Here is an 18,028-nt window from a genome sequence, read left to right on the forward strand (position 1 = left end):
TTCAGGAGTTCGAGACCAGCCTGAGCAAGAGCCAGATCGCATCTCTAAAAATAGCTTGGTGTTGTGGCAGGTGCCTATAGTCCTAGCTGCTCAGGAGGCTGAGGCAGGAGGGTCACTTGAGCCCAGGAATTTGAGGTTGCTGTGAGCTATGATACCATGGCACTCAATCCCAGGGCAACTGAGTGAGACTATCTCAAAAAAAAAAAAAAAAAAAAAAGCTAGTCTCTTGTTGAGTTAATGGAGTTTGGACTATTCACTGCATTACCATCTAGCTCTTAACTTTATCAACTACTGAGCAAATGGAAACCCAGTGTGGGAAGGGCATTTGGGTTCCTCTCCTGGTTTCTAGGTAGTCCGAGTCATCTTATGGGGATGCCACCGTTAGGCCACATGTACTGTAGAGCAGTCACTGGCCAGTTCCCTGATGTTCTCGCTCCCCACGAGCTCCTCATTTATGTAGAGCCCTTGCATCTTGCAGGGAGGACCCAGCTTAGGTGTTACTTCCTAATCTTCCAATCCCCCAGGAAGAGTGACCATTCTTCCTCTGGTCCCCCTCACTCTTCTCTATACCACATTTATCAATTTATGTTTTAGATTACTTTGTACTGACTTGCTGTCCTCTGAGGCGATGAGATCTTTGAGGGTAGGGATTGTATTTGCCCTTGCTTTGTATCTCCAGCATTCAGCACAGTTCTTGACACATAATAGGTCCTCCACGAATGCCTGGTGCATTGGAAAAGAAATGACTGGACATTGAAATAGTTAAGGATGTTTTGTAGATGGAGAGAAATCAAGACATGTAAAGTTCAATGTGCAATTAATCTTTTCTCCTCAATACAGTCTGATTAAGCAATGACAGTTTCTTCCTCTTGTGAGCCACCTGGAACTTAATGGTTATTTTCTTACAAGGTTGTTGAGTTTACAATATGACAGAACTGTGTTTACCTTGGAATCAGGGCTGTCCTCTATTAAGAAGCTTTCAGCAGAACCCAAGAGTCAAGTTATGGTGTTGTGGGCAAAAAGCCAGTAGGAAAACCTGGTGGAGAGAGCCCTTGTGAGTAAGAAATACTTTATCATCTGGTCCCTGAATCTCATGGAATTCAGCAATGATCTAACTGAATGATCCCACAGTGAGGCCCTAACACATTCCCAGCCTGCATTTGCTCCAAACAGGCTCCAGATTCCCTGTGATGCATGCAGCCCTCAAGGTCAGAGGCCATCACACTGCCAGTCAGACAAGGCAGGTGGAATGCTGCACAGCTGCACCCTGGCCACGTTTCCCAACACCTCCCTGTCCCACGAGGGCTACTGGTCAGCGTGCTGTTTCTGCCACCTTGTCACACTTGTGTGTGTGGAGAGCCTGTCCCCAGTGCTTTTTTCTCAGGACAAGCTCAGCTTCACTTCCTCTGGCCTTATTAAGCCCTTTGTTTCCAAAACTGTTAATCAGCCACTTGGGGGGTTGAACCCAACTCCTTCCTCCCCACATCCTCCTAGCTGACAGTAATGAGAAAAACAATCTGCCAGGCAAGGATGTCGTCTTCTGCATTTTGCAGGGGTCCTCAAACTTTTTAAACAGGGGGCCAGTTTACTGTCCCTCAGACCGTTGGAGGGCTGGACTGTAGTTTTAAAAAAACTATGAACAAATTCCTATGCACACTGCACATACCTTATTTTGAAGTAAAAAAAACAAAGCGGAACAAGTTTTTGAGGACCCCTGACTTAGAGGGATAAGCCTGTTGAATTTGGTCAGCTGCATCTGGTACCTGCCGATGCCACCTCTGCTTCAAGCCTGGCTTAAAGAAACATGCGGCCACAGATCCTTCAATGCTACAGATACGGGATTTTCCCATGTTAAAAGACTTAACAGATGAAATATGGTTTTCCGAACCTCTTTTCATTTACCATCAAAATAACAAGTGATTTCTTGTATTTTAACAGAGACACTCTTTTCACTCAGTCATTCGATGAAGAATGTGCCATTATCTCTGCTGTGGACTTTTATTTTATTTGTAAATTGTACATGCTGCATGCCACGGAGTACTGAAAAGCCATCCACCCTGGCTGGGTGGTTGACACATAGTGTGTGTGGTTACAAATTGTTTAAATAACAGTAGACTATTGAACTGCCATCCAGATGTGTGTGGAGTTAACTGTGGGAATGTCCACAAAGGAGGATTATCTTTCTTGTTGTTGGGGCCAAGGCCCCCAGAAAGTGGAAACATAAGCGTAGCAGCTACTCAAAAAGAACAGTAGTTACAAAGGGCGGTTCAGAAGAAAAAGTAATCATTTTTAAAATTACACGTCACAAGAATGAGTTTGTTCTTCTTTTGCAAAGAAAAAGCCAAACAACAAAATTGTAGCTTTAAATGCCTTTTGGGAATGATTTTGTCTTTTTTTGTTTTTCAGTGTGTAGAAATTCAGAGTATTATAGATTTAAGATAAGACCCCAACTATCCCAAGCCTATGAGCTGTCTTCTTGTATAGGTGGACTATGTTTCCTTCATTCTTTTTCATTCTGTCTGCTGGAAACCACAGGATATCACAACCATAAATTGATTGGTATTCACAATACTCGCCCTGGGGAAACAATGCAGAAAGCTTCCTGTTAACATTTTCTTTAAAAGATATTTGAGCAATAGTGAGAGAACACTTCCCAACTAAGGTGGCTAAAATAAAAAAGACAATAACAAGTGTTGACACGGGTGTGGAGAAATCGGAACCCTTATAGGCCACCAATGAGAATATTAAATGGAGTATCCACTTTGGAAAACAATGTAGCAGCTCCTTAAAATGTTAAACCACGAAGTTACCATATGACCCAGCATTTCCACTCCTCCTATCTATACTCCAGACAAAGGAAAACATGTCTGCACAGAAACTATGTGAACATTCATAGCAGGGTTATTGATGATAGTTAAAAAGTGATATAACCCAAATGTCCATCAGTTAATAAATGGATAAATAAAATGTGATATATTATTCAGCCATGAAAAGGAGTGAAATACTTATCCATTTAAAGTCATTAAATTTTACAATTTAAATGGCTGGATTGCATGGTATATATAAATTCTACCTCAATAAAGCTGTTTAAAGATGAAGGCATAATGAAGACATTTTCAGATAAAACCTTTTTTGAAGGTGATTTTTTATGCACACACACACACACCCCTAAAATTAGAATATCTTCAAAAATTATATATCTAAACTTTTTTGGCAGCATAAAAAAAAGGAAATGGTTTTAAATTTAATAACTTACATCCTTTTTTTTTTTTTTTTTCCTGGAATGAAAGATCTGTTACTTGTTTGACAGTGTCAACACTTTCTGTATCTATTTGGAATCTACAGCAGTAAGTTGGTACCCAGCCATCAAATATCTAGATTTTTTTTACCTTTGTGAGATAAAAATCCCTTTAGCAATGTACATTGAAACAGATCATCTTGAACCTATTTTAAATTCTATAGCAAGCAAGTAAAAACAAAATTTAAATCATGAAACATTAGGCAAGTCAAGGGAAACAAAGAAATGAATAGGAAATCCTCTCTAGATTTTGTTTGCATTCTACTTTCTATAGTTTGATCTAAAGCAAAATGTGGAATTTCCTACAGAGTGATTAATAGGCTAGGGTGGTGACTGACAGCAACTCTGAGCTTGACCTCGCAGGTAAAGGCTAACTGGTATGTTAAGTTGATTACACAATTTCCTCTAAATAAGTTGACAAGTGGTTTGCACAGTTGCCTTGACTTCTGCCCTTATAAATGCACACCTAGAAATGACTTGCTTTCTCAGCTAAAGCAATCCTGATTTTAGGTGTGACATGCATTAAGTCAACAGCGTGATACAGAAACCTCAGCACCCCAACCTTCATAGCCAGTTCAGATTATTGGAGAGTTGCTAGGGGAGCCTGAAACTTTGCTTGGTGGTGTGGTTGGTTGTATTTCCAGGGCATAGGAAACCCCAAACTAATTTTTCCCTCTACTATTGTGAAGCAGACAAATGGATCTGAGAAGACATGTTCCCCAAATGGCTTGAACTAGTCCAGGAATAGAGGCTGCTAACTGGCTTGGTTAAGTCCAGTGTTTTGTATTCATCTCTTTACAGGATAGCTGTAAGAAAATACAGCCTTTGGTATTCCTTCAAAACTATGATAGAGCAAAGGTTTTCAGAAAGCATTTCTGCTCCATGATCATTTTCACAAGAAGAAAATGCAGTCCGTCTGTATTTTAGAGAATATCATTTATTATAGCTTTGTTTTACAGATGTATTACTTCTGTTTAAGGGGAGAGTTACAAACAGCTATTATAAATGAACAGGAAATGCAGTTTCAGATGATAAATCAAAATGCTATTTAGGGAAATAACTGTTTATTTGTACATGTATAAGTTAAGCACCTTTATTTAACCTAATATATCCGGATTTGATAAGCAAGACGAGATTTGCTAATGTTGTTGATTTAGCTGGGATCTATCTGTGTGTGTGTGTGTGTGTGTGTGTCTTCCTGAATGAGTTAAACATTTGGGAAATGAATTGATTTTTATTTGTATATACAAAGATAATACCATTTATGCTTTCCAGGTCTAGAATATGACAAGCCCTGAGCTCATCTGGAAAACAGAACCTCATTAGGACTCAGAGGTTAAATGTACCATCTCACCATCAAAGTCCGTGAATGCTCCCTGAAACAGTGTGCAGACCCATTATAAATCGTCTTCATTCACATTAACTCTTACAAAAGATGAAACGCGTCAGCCTGAAAATGTTTACTACTTTGCAGAGATGACTCATGCAGTAATCTTTTTATTTATTTCATTATTTCACTCAGACGTCTGTAGGCACTCATAACAAAAGGACTGCCTTTGACTTTCTGGCTGGCTGTGGACTTGGGCGAGGACCTGGCTAATCCCTCCTGCAATGTGGTTTCTCGTGGCAGGTTGTCGATACTCAGTAACCATTAACTATTAACGACAACATCCTTCACTTGTTTCACTTCCTCCCCAGCTGGTTGGAGCCCTGTTAGATTCACTCAGGAGCCAGGGGGAGATTTTTCATGCCCAACCCCTCTGCTTGTGGAAGGTTAGTCTCCTGAGGTTTGGATTTAAGCTCCACATGGCAAACCCAAATTTCATGAACTTCCCACCCCAGTGGAACAATGAGAGAAATTTTTGCTGCTTCTCAGTTTTCTCTCTTAAGAGAGAAACCTCTTAATGTTTTAAGGTATCTCTGTTATATACATTTTAATCAAATGTGTTAGAAATAAAAATATAGGAAATAATATAATGAACACTTTTATTCCCAGCGTAAGTTTGAGAATTAATATATTACAGATACAAGCGAAGCATCTGTTCAACCTAAGGGGATGCTTATAAGACCAAGTGGCAGCACCTTGGAGAAACCCACATCAAATTATTGGGACCTTCCTGTGAGAGGGAAGAGGGATGGTATCTTTAGAGAGAGAGAATGTATTTTTCCTGTGTTGGTTTGTATTTTTTAATAGTCCAAATAGTTGAACAATAAGAAATTGCCAGTATTCAATTATTTCCCATCTACCCAAACAGCAGTTTTGGTTTAGCAGGCGCATAGCAGGTACACAAATGCCCCTGGCACATCAAGGAGGAAACCAACACCCAGCTCATGTCCCCTGTTAAGTATGCTGAAAGCTTAGCCTCAGAATTGGCTTCTCTGCCTGTATTCTCAGCTCCTTCTGATTCAGCCTCTGCTCTGTTGCCACAACCACTTGGATAAAACTGATTCCAGTTAAATCTGGCTTAAAGGTGAAAGGGAATTCATTGCAGAAATATTAGTGTGTGATTATGAGGTACTGCCCCCCGATTCTTCCAGAGGTAGTGTGGAACACAGACACATGCTTTGAATTCTCTTCTTGAAATCCCCAAAGTTCTCAGTTCTTGAACATACCTGGACCCAAGTTTGGGGCAGGGGTGGCAAGAGCTGCCACGGCCCCATCTCATGAGTTTGCGGGAAAGGTTACAGGAGGTCACAGGGGTCAGGCACAGAGCCCAACATTCCCCTGTTTGTGATTTTTTTTTGTCATCATCTCACTCAACTTCTGGCACCCAGTGTTTCCGTGTTCTCTCCTGTCATGTGAGCTGGGCCACCTGCTCTGCTTGGTGACGCTGCTGAAGGCTAAGAACCGTATTCCGAGCCACTTTCCTTCCCAGCTCTCCACTGCTTGCCCCATCTCTACTGTTGCAGTTTCCTGCTTTGTTCCTTGACTATGTGCCGGCCCCCCTCCTCGACAGAGCTCTTACCACAGCCAGCCACGCTGCAGAAGACTTTACACAATTCATTTCGTCCTCACCGGAAACTGAGCTCTCCAGGGCCGGGCCGGGGCTGGGTGGGGCCTGGTGCATCTGTATGCAGCTTGGGGTACCCCCCGACAGGTTAAATTCAAAGTTAGGGGTGACAGTTAATGTCTCTTTAGGTCAAGAAAAGAAAGGACAACAACTCATTTTATAAAGCAGGCAAATACTATAGACACTACAAAGTCCAGAAAAGTGACACTGTTTTATTAATTAACTCATTGATACAAATTTATAATAATTTTTCTCCATATTTTTATTGTATAATCTTGTGCTATTTCTTCGTGTATCAATTATCTTGTGATAGTTTATGGAGAATAGGAAAACACTTAACATTTTTCTTCTAACATAGTTGGTCAAAACTTGCTTTTTATTATTAAGAGTTTTAAAAGCTTTTTTTTTTTGCTCCATAGTTCAATATTAGTAATGTCATATAAGTTTTTAAGATTGTCAAATAAAAACGTCTCTTACATTTTTCATCTCTGAGCTGTAGGGTTTGGAATTGTTTTTTCCCCACAGTCTTGTTTCTGCCTCCAAACCTTTTTTTACTTTCTGCAGCACACACATGCTTCCAGTGCAGGAAGTGCAAGCCATGTTCCAGTCACAGTCGGACCTCTGGCCCTGCACCTTCGCGTCCCAGCACAAGCTGAGCTGACCATTTCTAGCCTAAGACAGCTACTAGAAATTTAACCAGACAGGGGAGCAACCAAGTATACATACACATGCGTGTAGCCCATGATAGCTAAAATAAATTATCACTCACTCAACCTTCCCAGAATGCCCTCAGCCACACCAGCACCGTCCAACTCAAAGGGGAATTGGAATAGAATGGTGGTAACAATTCATTGTGGTTCATATATTTTATTTTCACAATTTTTACAAAGATATTTGGCCAAGTGTACATATTGCTAGGGCTTCTTCCAGAGCCTTGGAAGGAGCCCAGACAAGTAAAGGGCTGATCCTGAAGGCATAAGGGAGCTGAGAGTCCTCATTGCTAGCGTAGGAGACTTGTATAAGGTCATGGTGCAAGGGACAGAGCAAGGTTTTGAACACAGTCTTCGGAAGCCAAGTTCTTTTCTATTAAATTATGCGAATTCATGTCTTATTTTATAAAACCTTTCCCCTGTCCTATCCCAGCTTAGCACTTGGCATGTAGCCATTGGTCAGCATCTGCTACATGAGCAGTGGACATCCAAATCTCAAAACACAGTTGCTGTGTTTCTGAGCAACCTTGAGCCATCTTCCTTTAAGACTCTGGAATTTAACTTCTGTTTGAAATCAATTTTATCATGACAGAGAATTCTGGATAGTTCTGTCCTAAGCAAACTCAACTGCCGCAACTCCACCCATGTTCTAGAAATTGTTTCTCCACATCCAGCTGGGAATGTTTCTCAGTCTGCCCCACGGACTGATAAATATAGTACAGTCCTCTTAACGCTTATTCCGATGTCCAAAAGAGTCACAGTTCGGAAATGGTGGGACACTCTTAATCAGAAGGGGAACAGTCAGCAGGGGCCCTGCTTCCAGTACCCCGGCACCTGCAGGAGAAAGCCTTTCTGTCTGATAAAGTCTCTGGTGTCCTGGCCCACAGCTGTGCACATGGGCGGAACTCACTCTCAAGAACCAAGTGTGTTTGCCAAAACAGGGAGTGAAGTATCTTGCAAGTCCACTTGTTCCAGAAGAAAGACAGGATAAGGAAAGTGGCAGAAGCAGTGATAGGGAAGGAGTTTTTCACGCTAACAAGCTCAAACTGATAAGGCTGACCTTACAGGCAAATGTTGAGGGCTCTGAGAGCAACCTCTCAGGCCAAAATTAACTAAGTAAATTTGCCTTGGCTTCCCGTTTTAAAATGGAAAAAATTCCTGGGGAGAAAGAAAACTCAATGTTGACTGCTCTCATGACTGATGGATTTGACTTCTTATCTGCTAGATTTTCCCACTAAAGAGGTCAATGGAAGCACTTTCTAATATGCCTGAAATAGAAGGTTACATGATGAAAACGTGTTAATAATACTATTCTCATTCTTACTATCCTTCAGTCCCTGGGCCAAGTATGTTTACATTGCTTATCTCATTTAATCCTCACAAGAATCCTATAGGGCTGTTTCAATTTACAGATGAAGACAATGAGGCTGAAAGAGATTCAGTCCTTTGCCCAGCCCAGCCACACAGCCAGCAGTGGTGGGGGCAGATGTGACGGGGGCAGTCAGGCCTGGAGGCCTGCGTGTTTATCCACAGTAACACAGAGGAGTCTGCCTGAATCCTTCTCCCGGCTCCCTACTCAGGACTCTACTTTGCCTCTGAATAGTTCCCATAAAAGGGGGGATGCGTTCTTTAAATGTTACTCTGTATTTTTTTTCTTTTTTTTTTTTTTATTAAATCATAACTGTATACATTGATATGATCATGGGTCATCATACACTCGCTTCACAAACCATTTGACACATTTTTATCACAGTGGTTAACATAGCCTTTCTGGTGTTATCTCAGTTACTGTGCCAAAACATTTACACTCTACATTTACCAAGCTTCGCGTATAATACCCCTGTAAGATACACCACAGGTGCGATCCCACCGATCCCCCTCCCTCTACCCACCCACCCCTTCCCACTTCCCCCTATTGTTAAGTTGTAACTGGGTTATAGCTTTCATGTGAGAGTCACAAATTAGTTTCATAGTAGGGCTGTGTACATTGGGTACTTTTTCTTCCATTCTTGGGATACTTTACTAAAAAAAAAAAAAAGAAGAAAAGAAAATGTTCTCGGGTGGCGCCTGTGGCTCAAGGAGTAGGGCGCTGGTCCCATATGCCAGAGGTGGCGGGTTCAAACCCAGCCCCGGCCAAAGAAAAAAAAAAATGTTATCAAGGCCCTCACTTTCAGTGTAAGGAACTACAGCTTCACCAGTGTTAGTCTAGTAATAAAAGTTGTTTAGAACTCAAAAAAAAAAAAAAATGTTACTCTGTAATGGGTGTAAAGAAAAGGAAGGGCTGTTTTTATCATCTGCCACATCCGTATTCACTATACAAGCTTAACAATGGGAATACAATCTGAGAAATGCTTCTGTAGGCAATTTCATTGTTGTCTGGACATCACGGAGTGTCCTTACACAAACTAGGTGGTCTAGCCTCCTGCCCGCCTACGCTGTGTGGTATAGCCTTCACTGCTAGGCTACAATCCTGCATCGCCATGTTGTTGTACTAGATCTATAGGCAGTTGTGACACGATGATAAGTACTTATATGCCTAAACGTATCTAAACATGGAAAGGGTAGAGTAAAAATGTGCTATTATAACCTTATGGTTTATGATATTGACCAAAATGTTGGTAAGTGGCACATGACGAAGGCTTTTTTTCTCTTAGGGTGCCTAGAATAAAACATAAGAATGTTGGTCAGAGAGCAACAGAAATATTGATTGGGCCCTAAAAGTCTTGATATATGCTTGATGCTTCTGCACCGCTGATCAGAGGGCCCGGTTGTGAGAAGGAAGCCCTCAAAGAAGAGCAAGGCAGTGTGGCTTCTTCCCTTGGGCAAACTCAGGTGTGGCACCGCATCCCTGGCGCTGAAACAGGGTTCCGTGTGTGTTTCCCATTTATACTTAGCAGTGCCCTTCAGAAAATTTTGAAAAGTTCCCAGGGTTGGTAGCCATGCTGGGAAATGACCCAGCTGGAGGGGCGGTGGCAATGCAATGCCCAGACCAAGGGTCCTGGGGAAAGTGCCTGGACCGAGGCTTGTTGAACAACATGAAGAGGAAGTGATGGGCCAAAGTGATGAGAGGAAACCTCAGGGGTGAGTGCTCTAACCCCTCATTTCATAATGGGGAAACTGAGGCTCAGGGAGAGGAAGTCACTCAGCTAACCATGGTACAACGAGCACTAGGATTCCTGCCAAGACACCCCTTCCCCTGTGGGCCACTGGCATGCCTGCCCCGGGGCAGCATCGCCCAAGCAGGCAGACCTCCCCTGGTTCATTCTAAATGAACAACGTCCGGTTAGCCATGCAGTGATCCAGTTTAGAGTTACATTTGAAAATTAGGCTGAGAAGACCAACTGCCAGAGAGGCTTTGCTCTCTTTCCCCAGGTGGTTAGCTCGTCAGTATGCAGCAATAAAAGAGCTCTTTAAATTAGCTGTATTTCATTCTTACGGCTGATGATTCATCTACTGTAATACATATTATCATATTATCTGAGCCAATCACACTTCATCCAGACTTTTATTCCACAGGAGATATTCAGGGAGATTGCCCAGCAAGTTCTTTATCACTTGTTCTGAAAGTGAGAAGTCATACAGCCCTGTAGGACTGCACACATGCACACATGTACAGACATTTCACACACAAATGACACCTGCTACTCTTTTTTGCTCTGAGGCACCTTGTTTAAACATACTTGGAAGGAGTTGGGAAAAATCAAACTGCTGTTGGCATCAAGCCATCTCTGCCAATGGAATATTTTTTAGAAAATGCTCTTATATACTTTAAATATATTCTTAATCAAACCTTGGAGTTACGGACTTAGCTTACTCCAATTATGGAAACACTCAATTAGTACAACCAATCTTCATTATCAAGTAAAACAACCCAAGTAGACTTATTTTCTACCAGAATAAGTCCAGCTTCATTTTTTTCTGTTTAAATAAGTGTGTTACTACATGTCCCAAGGACAACATGTCATTTCTGTTCTAATTCTAAGGTAGGCAGGACGCCAGTACAGAGGCCTTAGATAGACACGTGGAGCCTCGAGCTTCAAGCCTCTCTGTGATTTAGCACCTGGGGGATGTAAGGTGCTGCCATCGTCAGTCCTTCTTCCTGACACTCTCTTGCTTTGTCCTCATAAGACTTTATCATGGGAACGATATCCTTTGAAAATAAGTTAGGGGATGGAAAAGGTAAAGTCATGGACAAAGATTATCAAAACTTGCACCATCACGCTTGACATGTGCAGGATCTGCTTTCTGACCATCCCAACATGGGCTGAACACTGTGCTTCACCCTTGATAGGAATATGTATGTACAAGAATGAGAATTCAAAGCCCAGACTAGATTTGTGATCCTTGATTAAAGGACTGGCTACTTATAGCAACTGTCTCTCTATATGGCTCTGTTGAGGTTATTATACATCAGGACAGGAGATATTAAAAAAAAAAAAAGAAGGGCGGCGCCTGTGGCTCAAGGAGTAGGGCGCCAGTCCCATATGCCGGAGGTGGGGGGTTCAAACCCAGCCCCGGCCAAAAAAAAAAGAAGAAAGAAAAGAAAAACTACAAGATGCCTGGATCATAGGCATAGTCTCAGAAGGTGTTAGCAAAGTATGTATGGAGGTTAGGGATCTGGAAATCAACTCTCTTAAACTTAGCTATAATCCAGTTTGAAGACATCAAGAAAAATCTTTGCAGGTACTGACAAGAGACCAAATACTAGGACATTTATTGCAACATTAGGGTAGCAGATTTTTTTTTTTTTTAATTGAGACAGAGTCTCACTTTGTCACCTTCAGTACATGGCATCATAGCTCACAGCAACCTCAAACTCTTGGGTTCAAGCAATTCTCTTGCCTCAGCCTTCCTAGTAGGGACTACAGGTGCCTGCCACAATGCCCTGCTATTTTTTTGTTTGTTTGTTTGTTTAGCAGGCCTGGGCCCGGTTCTAATCCACCAGCCCTGGAGCATGTGGCCCGTGCCTTAACCACTGAACTACCGAGTGCCCATGGTAGCAGAAATTTAGAAGCAACATAAGTCAGCAGGAAGTTCAGCATCGTAGAATACATACGATGTATTACTATGTAATACATACATAGTATTCTATGTAGTAGAAATGATCGCACATCCACATATATGCACTGTAAAGATAATTTTCAGAAGTTATGTATGGAGCATTATGCATGTTGATAGCTACATAAATATGTAGTAAAAGTGTAAAAGCAGCAACAGAAGCATGCCCATCAACTTAGGGCAGCGGTTGCCTGCAGGTGGAGATGAACGGAGAGGCAGTGTCGCCTGTCTTTGTAACTGAGAAAAGCAGTTCTACTGGAAGGCTACTAGTTGATTATTGTGTTTGGGAAGGAAACAGAGACTGATTTTTAAACATGCATCTTGTGCAACAGTCCTGTGGGAGAAAGGGCTTTAGAGTTTTGACCTATGCTTTTGTAGGAGAATAAATTAAGTGAGCTGCCTCTTACCTTGGGACATTCCTACAGCCCACACTAAAGGTTCGAGACAGTTCCATCTGGGAAAGGGCTGGCTCTGGTTAGGGGAGGCACTGCTTATCCCTTAGACTCTGCAAAGTCATCCCTGATTTTTTTTAATGAAATTTGACAAAGTATGTACATGAAGGCTCCTGGAGAATGACCATAATTTGTGCTGAGGAATGCATAATTTTATCAGGATCTCTGTAATTAGATATTGTGCAATAGAATAAAAAGCAAATACTGCTCGTTCCATGGCAACCTCGGCCTGTAGGACCTCACTATCTTTGAGATAATGAAGGTTTCCACAGACACATGTACTACATGGGATTTTTTTTAAACGGACATCCAAGAAGAAAATGAAAGTTTCCCAATTGGTTTTCCCCTGTTCTTTAGAGTGACTGTATGAATTTGTTTTGTCCTATTCTTTTTATATTGCCTCCTGGATTTGGGTTGTTTTATCTTTATCTCTCTGAACTGTAAATGGATACTGTAAGTTTCCTAGTGCCACAGAATGTCGTCAGTGCTTAAACTAGTATTTGGTATAAAGTACTCATATTTATTTATTTATTCATTTATGTATGTATGTATGTATTTATTTAGAGGCTTACTCTGTGCCCTGGGCAGAATGCTATGGCATCATACCTCACAGCATCCTCAAACTCTTGGGTTCAAGTATTATCCTCTTGCTTCAGGCTCCTGAGCAGATAGGACTACAGGCAGTAGCCACAATGTCCAGCTAGTTTTTCTATTTTTATTTTTTATTTATTTTATTTTACTTTATTTTTTTATTTTTTGAGACAGAGTCTCACTATGTTGCCCTTGGTAGAGTACTATGGCATCATAGCTCACAGCAACCTCAACTCTTGGGCTCAAATGATTCTCTTGCCTCAGCCTCCTAAGTAGCTGGGACTATAGGCACTGCCACAATGCCCGGCTATTTTTAGAGGCAGGGTCTCACTCTGGCTCAGGCTGGTCTCGAACCTTTACATAAGCTCAGGCAATCCACCAGCCTCAGCCTCCCAGAGTGCGAGGATTACAGGCGTGAGCCACCGTGCCCGACCAGTTTTTCTATTTTTAGTAGAGACGAGGTCTCACTCTTGCTCAGGCTGGTTTTGAACTCCTGAGCTCAGACCATCCACCCGCCTCAGCCTCTCAGAGTGCCAGGATTATAGTTGTGAGCCACCATGCCTGGCCAAGGGTTTATCTTTTGAGGAGAGAGAAAAGAATCAAGATTGTGTAGAAATGGTGTTCAGCAGCTAAGATGCACTGATTGCCGGGGCTCATACAGACAGCAGGAATAGGGAGTGGACCACATCTGTCTTATCAGGCACACAGTAGGTGCTCAATAATTAGCTCCCTACTGTTTAGCTATGCATGTAAAGGAAAACAGCAATGTTCAATAATTACTAAAACCAAGATTTTGCGAGGTGCACCCTTGCTTCTAGACAAGAATCTAACTGCCTACACCTTACTGGGGAGCACTTACGACTTCATTTAAAATATCATCCATATCTTCCCAAGTTTATAGTTTCTTTGGAGGCAATTATAGTCACATTTATAAGCCAGACCAATGAAAGGAATAAAATAGTCCATCTCCCCATAGAAGCAAAGAAATGAGATAGGAGTCTGGGACTCTTTTTTTGTTTGTTTTTTTTGGTTTTTTTTTTTTTTTTGTAGAGACAGAGTCTCACTCTATGGCCCTCAGTAGAGTGCCATGGCCTCACACAGCTCACAGCAACCTCCAAATCCTGGGCTTAAGCGATTTTCTTGCCTCAGCCTCCCGAGTAGCTGGGACCACAGGCGCCCGCCACAACGCTTGGCTATTTTTTGGTTGCAGTTCGGCCGGGGCCGGGCTAGAACCTGCCACCCTCGGTATATGGGGCCGGCGCCCTACCGACTGAGCCACAGGCACCGCCCAGGAGTCTGGGACTCTTAAGTAACACACTAGAGGTGACAACATTTTAGAATAGCACAAAAAGTAAGCCGAGTAAAAGGATTGATTTAATACCACATACCTGCAGAGGTTAGCAGTTGATCTCTTATGACTCCTTGGTTACACAATCACTTTGAGGTTCTTAAATCTTTGCAGATGGCCACTCATGCTTTCTTTGCTCAAGGACAAGTTTTCATGATGGTAGAGCAGGCAGAGGTTGGACAGCAACTCTTACCCAGTCCTACCCATTCAGGTACCAGGATGGAGATGATAGATGTTCTGTTCAAGTTCAACAACTAAAGTGTTCTTTTAACTCAGCATTCAGACAGGAAGCAGGTCTCTCTTAAGTTGAAAAGAACCAAAGTCATAATGTAGATTAACTATGTATGTAGGTAACGTGAAACTAGAAACTGAAAACAGATAAGCAGAACCAGGATGGTACACTGTTATGAGAAGGGTGCAGGTTTTATTTACCAGTTCCTCCCTACTAAGCTGTGGAGAAACCAGGACTAAACCAAGCCTGGCTCCAACCAGCGCCTCCTACTTGGTTATCATCCTGATTCCATTTCTTCCCCTGATCCTCTTCTGCATTTTTTCCCCAGCTTGTGCTCTTTTCATTACACTATTGACTACTAGAAGAGGAGCTCATACCTAATTACAGAGAAGTCTCTGTATCCCCAGCCATAGTTGCCGAAAGAATAGCTGGCAGATTCCATCCTCTGTGTTTCTGTTGCTCCAGCACTTTCTGGCCCTTGTGCTATTTGAGAAAGCTTTGAAAATGTTGAAGGTCTGATTTCTCCGTTGGGGGGAATATGCTTTGGAAAAATGACCACTAAAAACGTGGGAGTTTTTCTCCTTGCTGTGGCTGCCAGGGTTTTATAAGGCCCATCTGCTGTAGGTAGGTGAAGAACAGCTTTCAGGCTCAATGTCTTCCCCACCTAGTAAGCTGTGGGTTTCTGTGTTGAGCTGTCCAGCTACTATATCAGAGTATCAGGAAGAAAGAAGTCTAGTGCTCGGTTGCTGTTTTTGTTTTTTGTTTTTTTAAGTTTTATTGCTACCTGCAAGTGAGGCCTGCATGGGGTGGTGGGTGTGCTGGGCTCAGGGGAGGTTGGTGTTTTTCTATTTTTAAAATCCAGCTCCTGAGGGTGAGGAGGGTGTAGCCGTCTGTCCTTTGGAAATAGTGCAGACGTCTTTTGGGGTCTTCGGCTCACTCACATAAACTTCTTTTCTGTAGTTACCCTTTTTGTGTGTGACAGAGGTCTGTAGTTTATGGACTCTGAAACCATATTTTATAATCAATCAGTAAAAGACATGAAAAAGGATTTATTCTTCCTGATTTGTACATACATTTTACATAAAAATTCTCATTAAATGGAATTTAGTTATACATTGGGAAAATTGCCTTTTAAAGGAATTAGATTACATAAAATAGATGCCCTAAAAAGATGGTAATATAAAGGTATTATAAGAATAACATATACAGAGTCATAATGTGTTATCAGCTGTTAGACTCAATACCAATTTACTTGTGAAAAAAGAATTCCTTTGCCAGGTTTATACACATGAGAGAAATAGCCAAGAAACTTCACTCCTTTGAATATAATAAGAATACAACCCTTAATCCCTTAACCAGAAAGATGTTCTCAAATTACTTTTTTTTTTTTCTCAAATTGCTTTTCTCAACTCTGAGAAAATGATTGAGTTTGTTTGTTTTTATTTTTTGTTTTTCTTGTTTTTTCCCAAATACAGTATGCAAATCCTAGAAAGAGTTTATTCTGCTTGAAAAGTGAACATTTTCCCTCCAGGGTAATTGTTTGCTCTTGAGACCAAACCTGTAATTACTGTTATCGAATAGTTTTATAGCACGCCATGCACTATTTGCAAAGAATTTTTTCCATCATTTTTTCGTGGCCATTCAGAGATAGAATTTGGTGATAAAAATTAGCTATTTTCCCCAAGTACAGGAAAAGAAACCATGTAAGGGCAAAAGCGGACTTTTTTTTTTCTTCCCCCAGACTTATATTCTGCCAGAGTTGAAGTAGCCACAAACACAGTCGGTTTATTTTCTGCGATTATATTTATATGAAAAGAATTTGATATTTCATTCTCTCACAGTTAGAAAAGCCTCAATTTCAGCCTTACACCCACGACTTCGTAAGGAATTATAAAAGAGAAAGAAAACACTTTCAGACAGCAACCCTTTAGGTCAGAGTGAATCAAACCATCAGAAAATTTCTAAGTATCCTTTCCAGGGTCAGGTCTAGAACCGTAAGAGGAAAAACAGTGCTCACAGCACAGGTAGGAATCTGGGGGCCATGAAGACAGCCAGCACACAAACATCTTGCTGCGATTTGATGCAGGCCCTGATGTGTCTATGTAAGTGTGCAAGCTGGGTCACCAGAGAAAATAGTGCTGGCATTCTGTTTGGGACCCTGTGCTTCTGTAGAAACAAGAAAACTCTGGGAAAATGTTAAGCTGACAGCAAGAACGTAGACATTCCTTAGGAGGGACAACCAAGGGGGACTGTTTACTTCTCAGGAAGTTAGGAAATCTCATATGTAAAACATAGTCACGTTTTTGTTATTACTTGATTTAACACTCAGGAACTGAGCCCGAGCCAGCTGTGATCCTCACGCTGCCCCACTCATTAAAACCCCCCTGTGCATTCAGACTCCCCTCCACTACTACTGACTGCGGCCTGGCCTGTTGTCCCTCGATTTATTCCTCTGCAGAATTCAGGAATGTGCCTGTTCAGTGTTCTCAAGAAGTTCCTTCTTAATAGCAGTAAAAGTTCACTGAAAAGCACAAAGAAAAAGTATGTGGCACAATAATTCTATCACCTTTCTTGGTGCCACTATTAACACTTTAGTGGTATAAAGCTGTTATTATTTGCATTCAGACGAATTCTGAATATACCAAAAGCTGCAAGAAATCGTCTCAGCTAGAGGAATTGAAGTGTCCAAACCCCATCCTTGAGGACGAAGGTCACATCTTTTCTGTCTCCATGCTCTGATAGCTAGCCCAATTTGGGGCGGCAGGGGGCACACAGCGTGTGCGGCATCCACAAACCTGGGTTTTCGGAGGGACAGGGAGGCAACTGGGTCTAGGAAACAGGAAATAAGTTAGTACATTTCTCAACTAGAAATGATTAAATATATTTCTCAATTATGACCTTTTATTGGAAAGGTCAAAAATGTGTTCATAAGGGCGGCACCTGCGGCTCAAAGGAGTAGGGCGCCGGCCCCATGTGCCTGAGGTAGCGGGTTCAAACCCAGCCCCCATCAAACGCTGCAAAAAAAAAAAAAATGTGTTCATAAGATGATTGGGGGACTTAGACTTGAAAAGGAGGATCCTGCTCTGCTTGGTAGATGAGCTTGCTTACAATTCTGTGGCTTAGTGAGATGATGGCAGGCAGTCATCTTTCGGGACTGACCCAAAGTGAAGAGGATACTCATTGCTGGTCACTTGATTACTGGGGCCTAATTCACGTTCCAAATGGAATATGTGGTATGAAGTAAAAGTGACGATTTGATGTGGGATTGGTAAATATGTATCCTACTTTTTTTAGAAAAAAAAAAAAAAAAAAATTCTGTGGCGTGACT

The 18,028-nt window shown here is 41.8% G+C and overlaps 1 protein-coding gene and 1 pseudogene across 6 annotated transcripts in view; both read left to right on the top strand.

Moving 5' to 3' along the window:
- The window catches only part of VTI1A (vesicle transport through interaction with t-SNAREs 1A), a 456,166-nt gene that overhangs the window by 327,463 nt on the left and 110,675 nt on the right, over positions 1-18,028 (top strand). The window contains exon 9 of one of the 6 annotated variants that reach the window (XM_053583708.1): positions 4,574-5,127. The exons of the other annotated variants lie outside the window; for them this stretch is intronic. Within the exon in view, the coding sequence (XP_053439683.1) occupies positions 4,574-4,586 (13 nt within the window). The 3' untranslated portion in view covers positions 4,587-5,127. Of the gene's footprint in view, positions 1-4,573; positions 5,128-18,028 lie in introns of those variants that run through there. 6 annotated transcript variants of the gene reach the window in all.
- On the top strand, positions 17,821-17,893 carry LOC128582962 (uncharacterized; annotated as a pseudogene).

This window comes from Nycticebus coucang, chromosome 3 (assembly GCF_027406575.1).
Source record: "Nycticebus coucang isolate mNycCou1 chromosome 3, mNycCou1.pri, whole genome shotgun sequence".
NCBI lineage: Eukaryota > Metazoa > Chordata > Mammalia > Primates > Lorisidae > Nycticebus > Nycticebus coucang.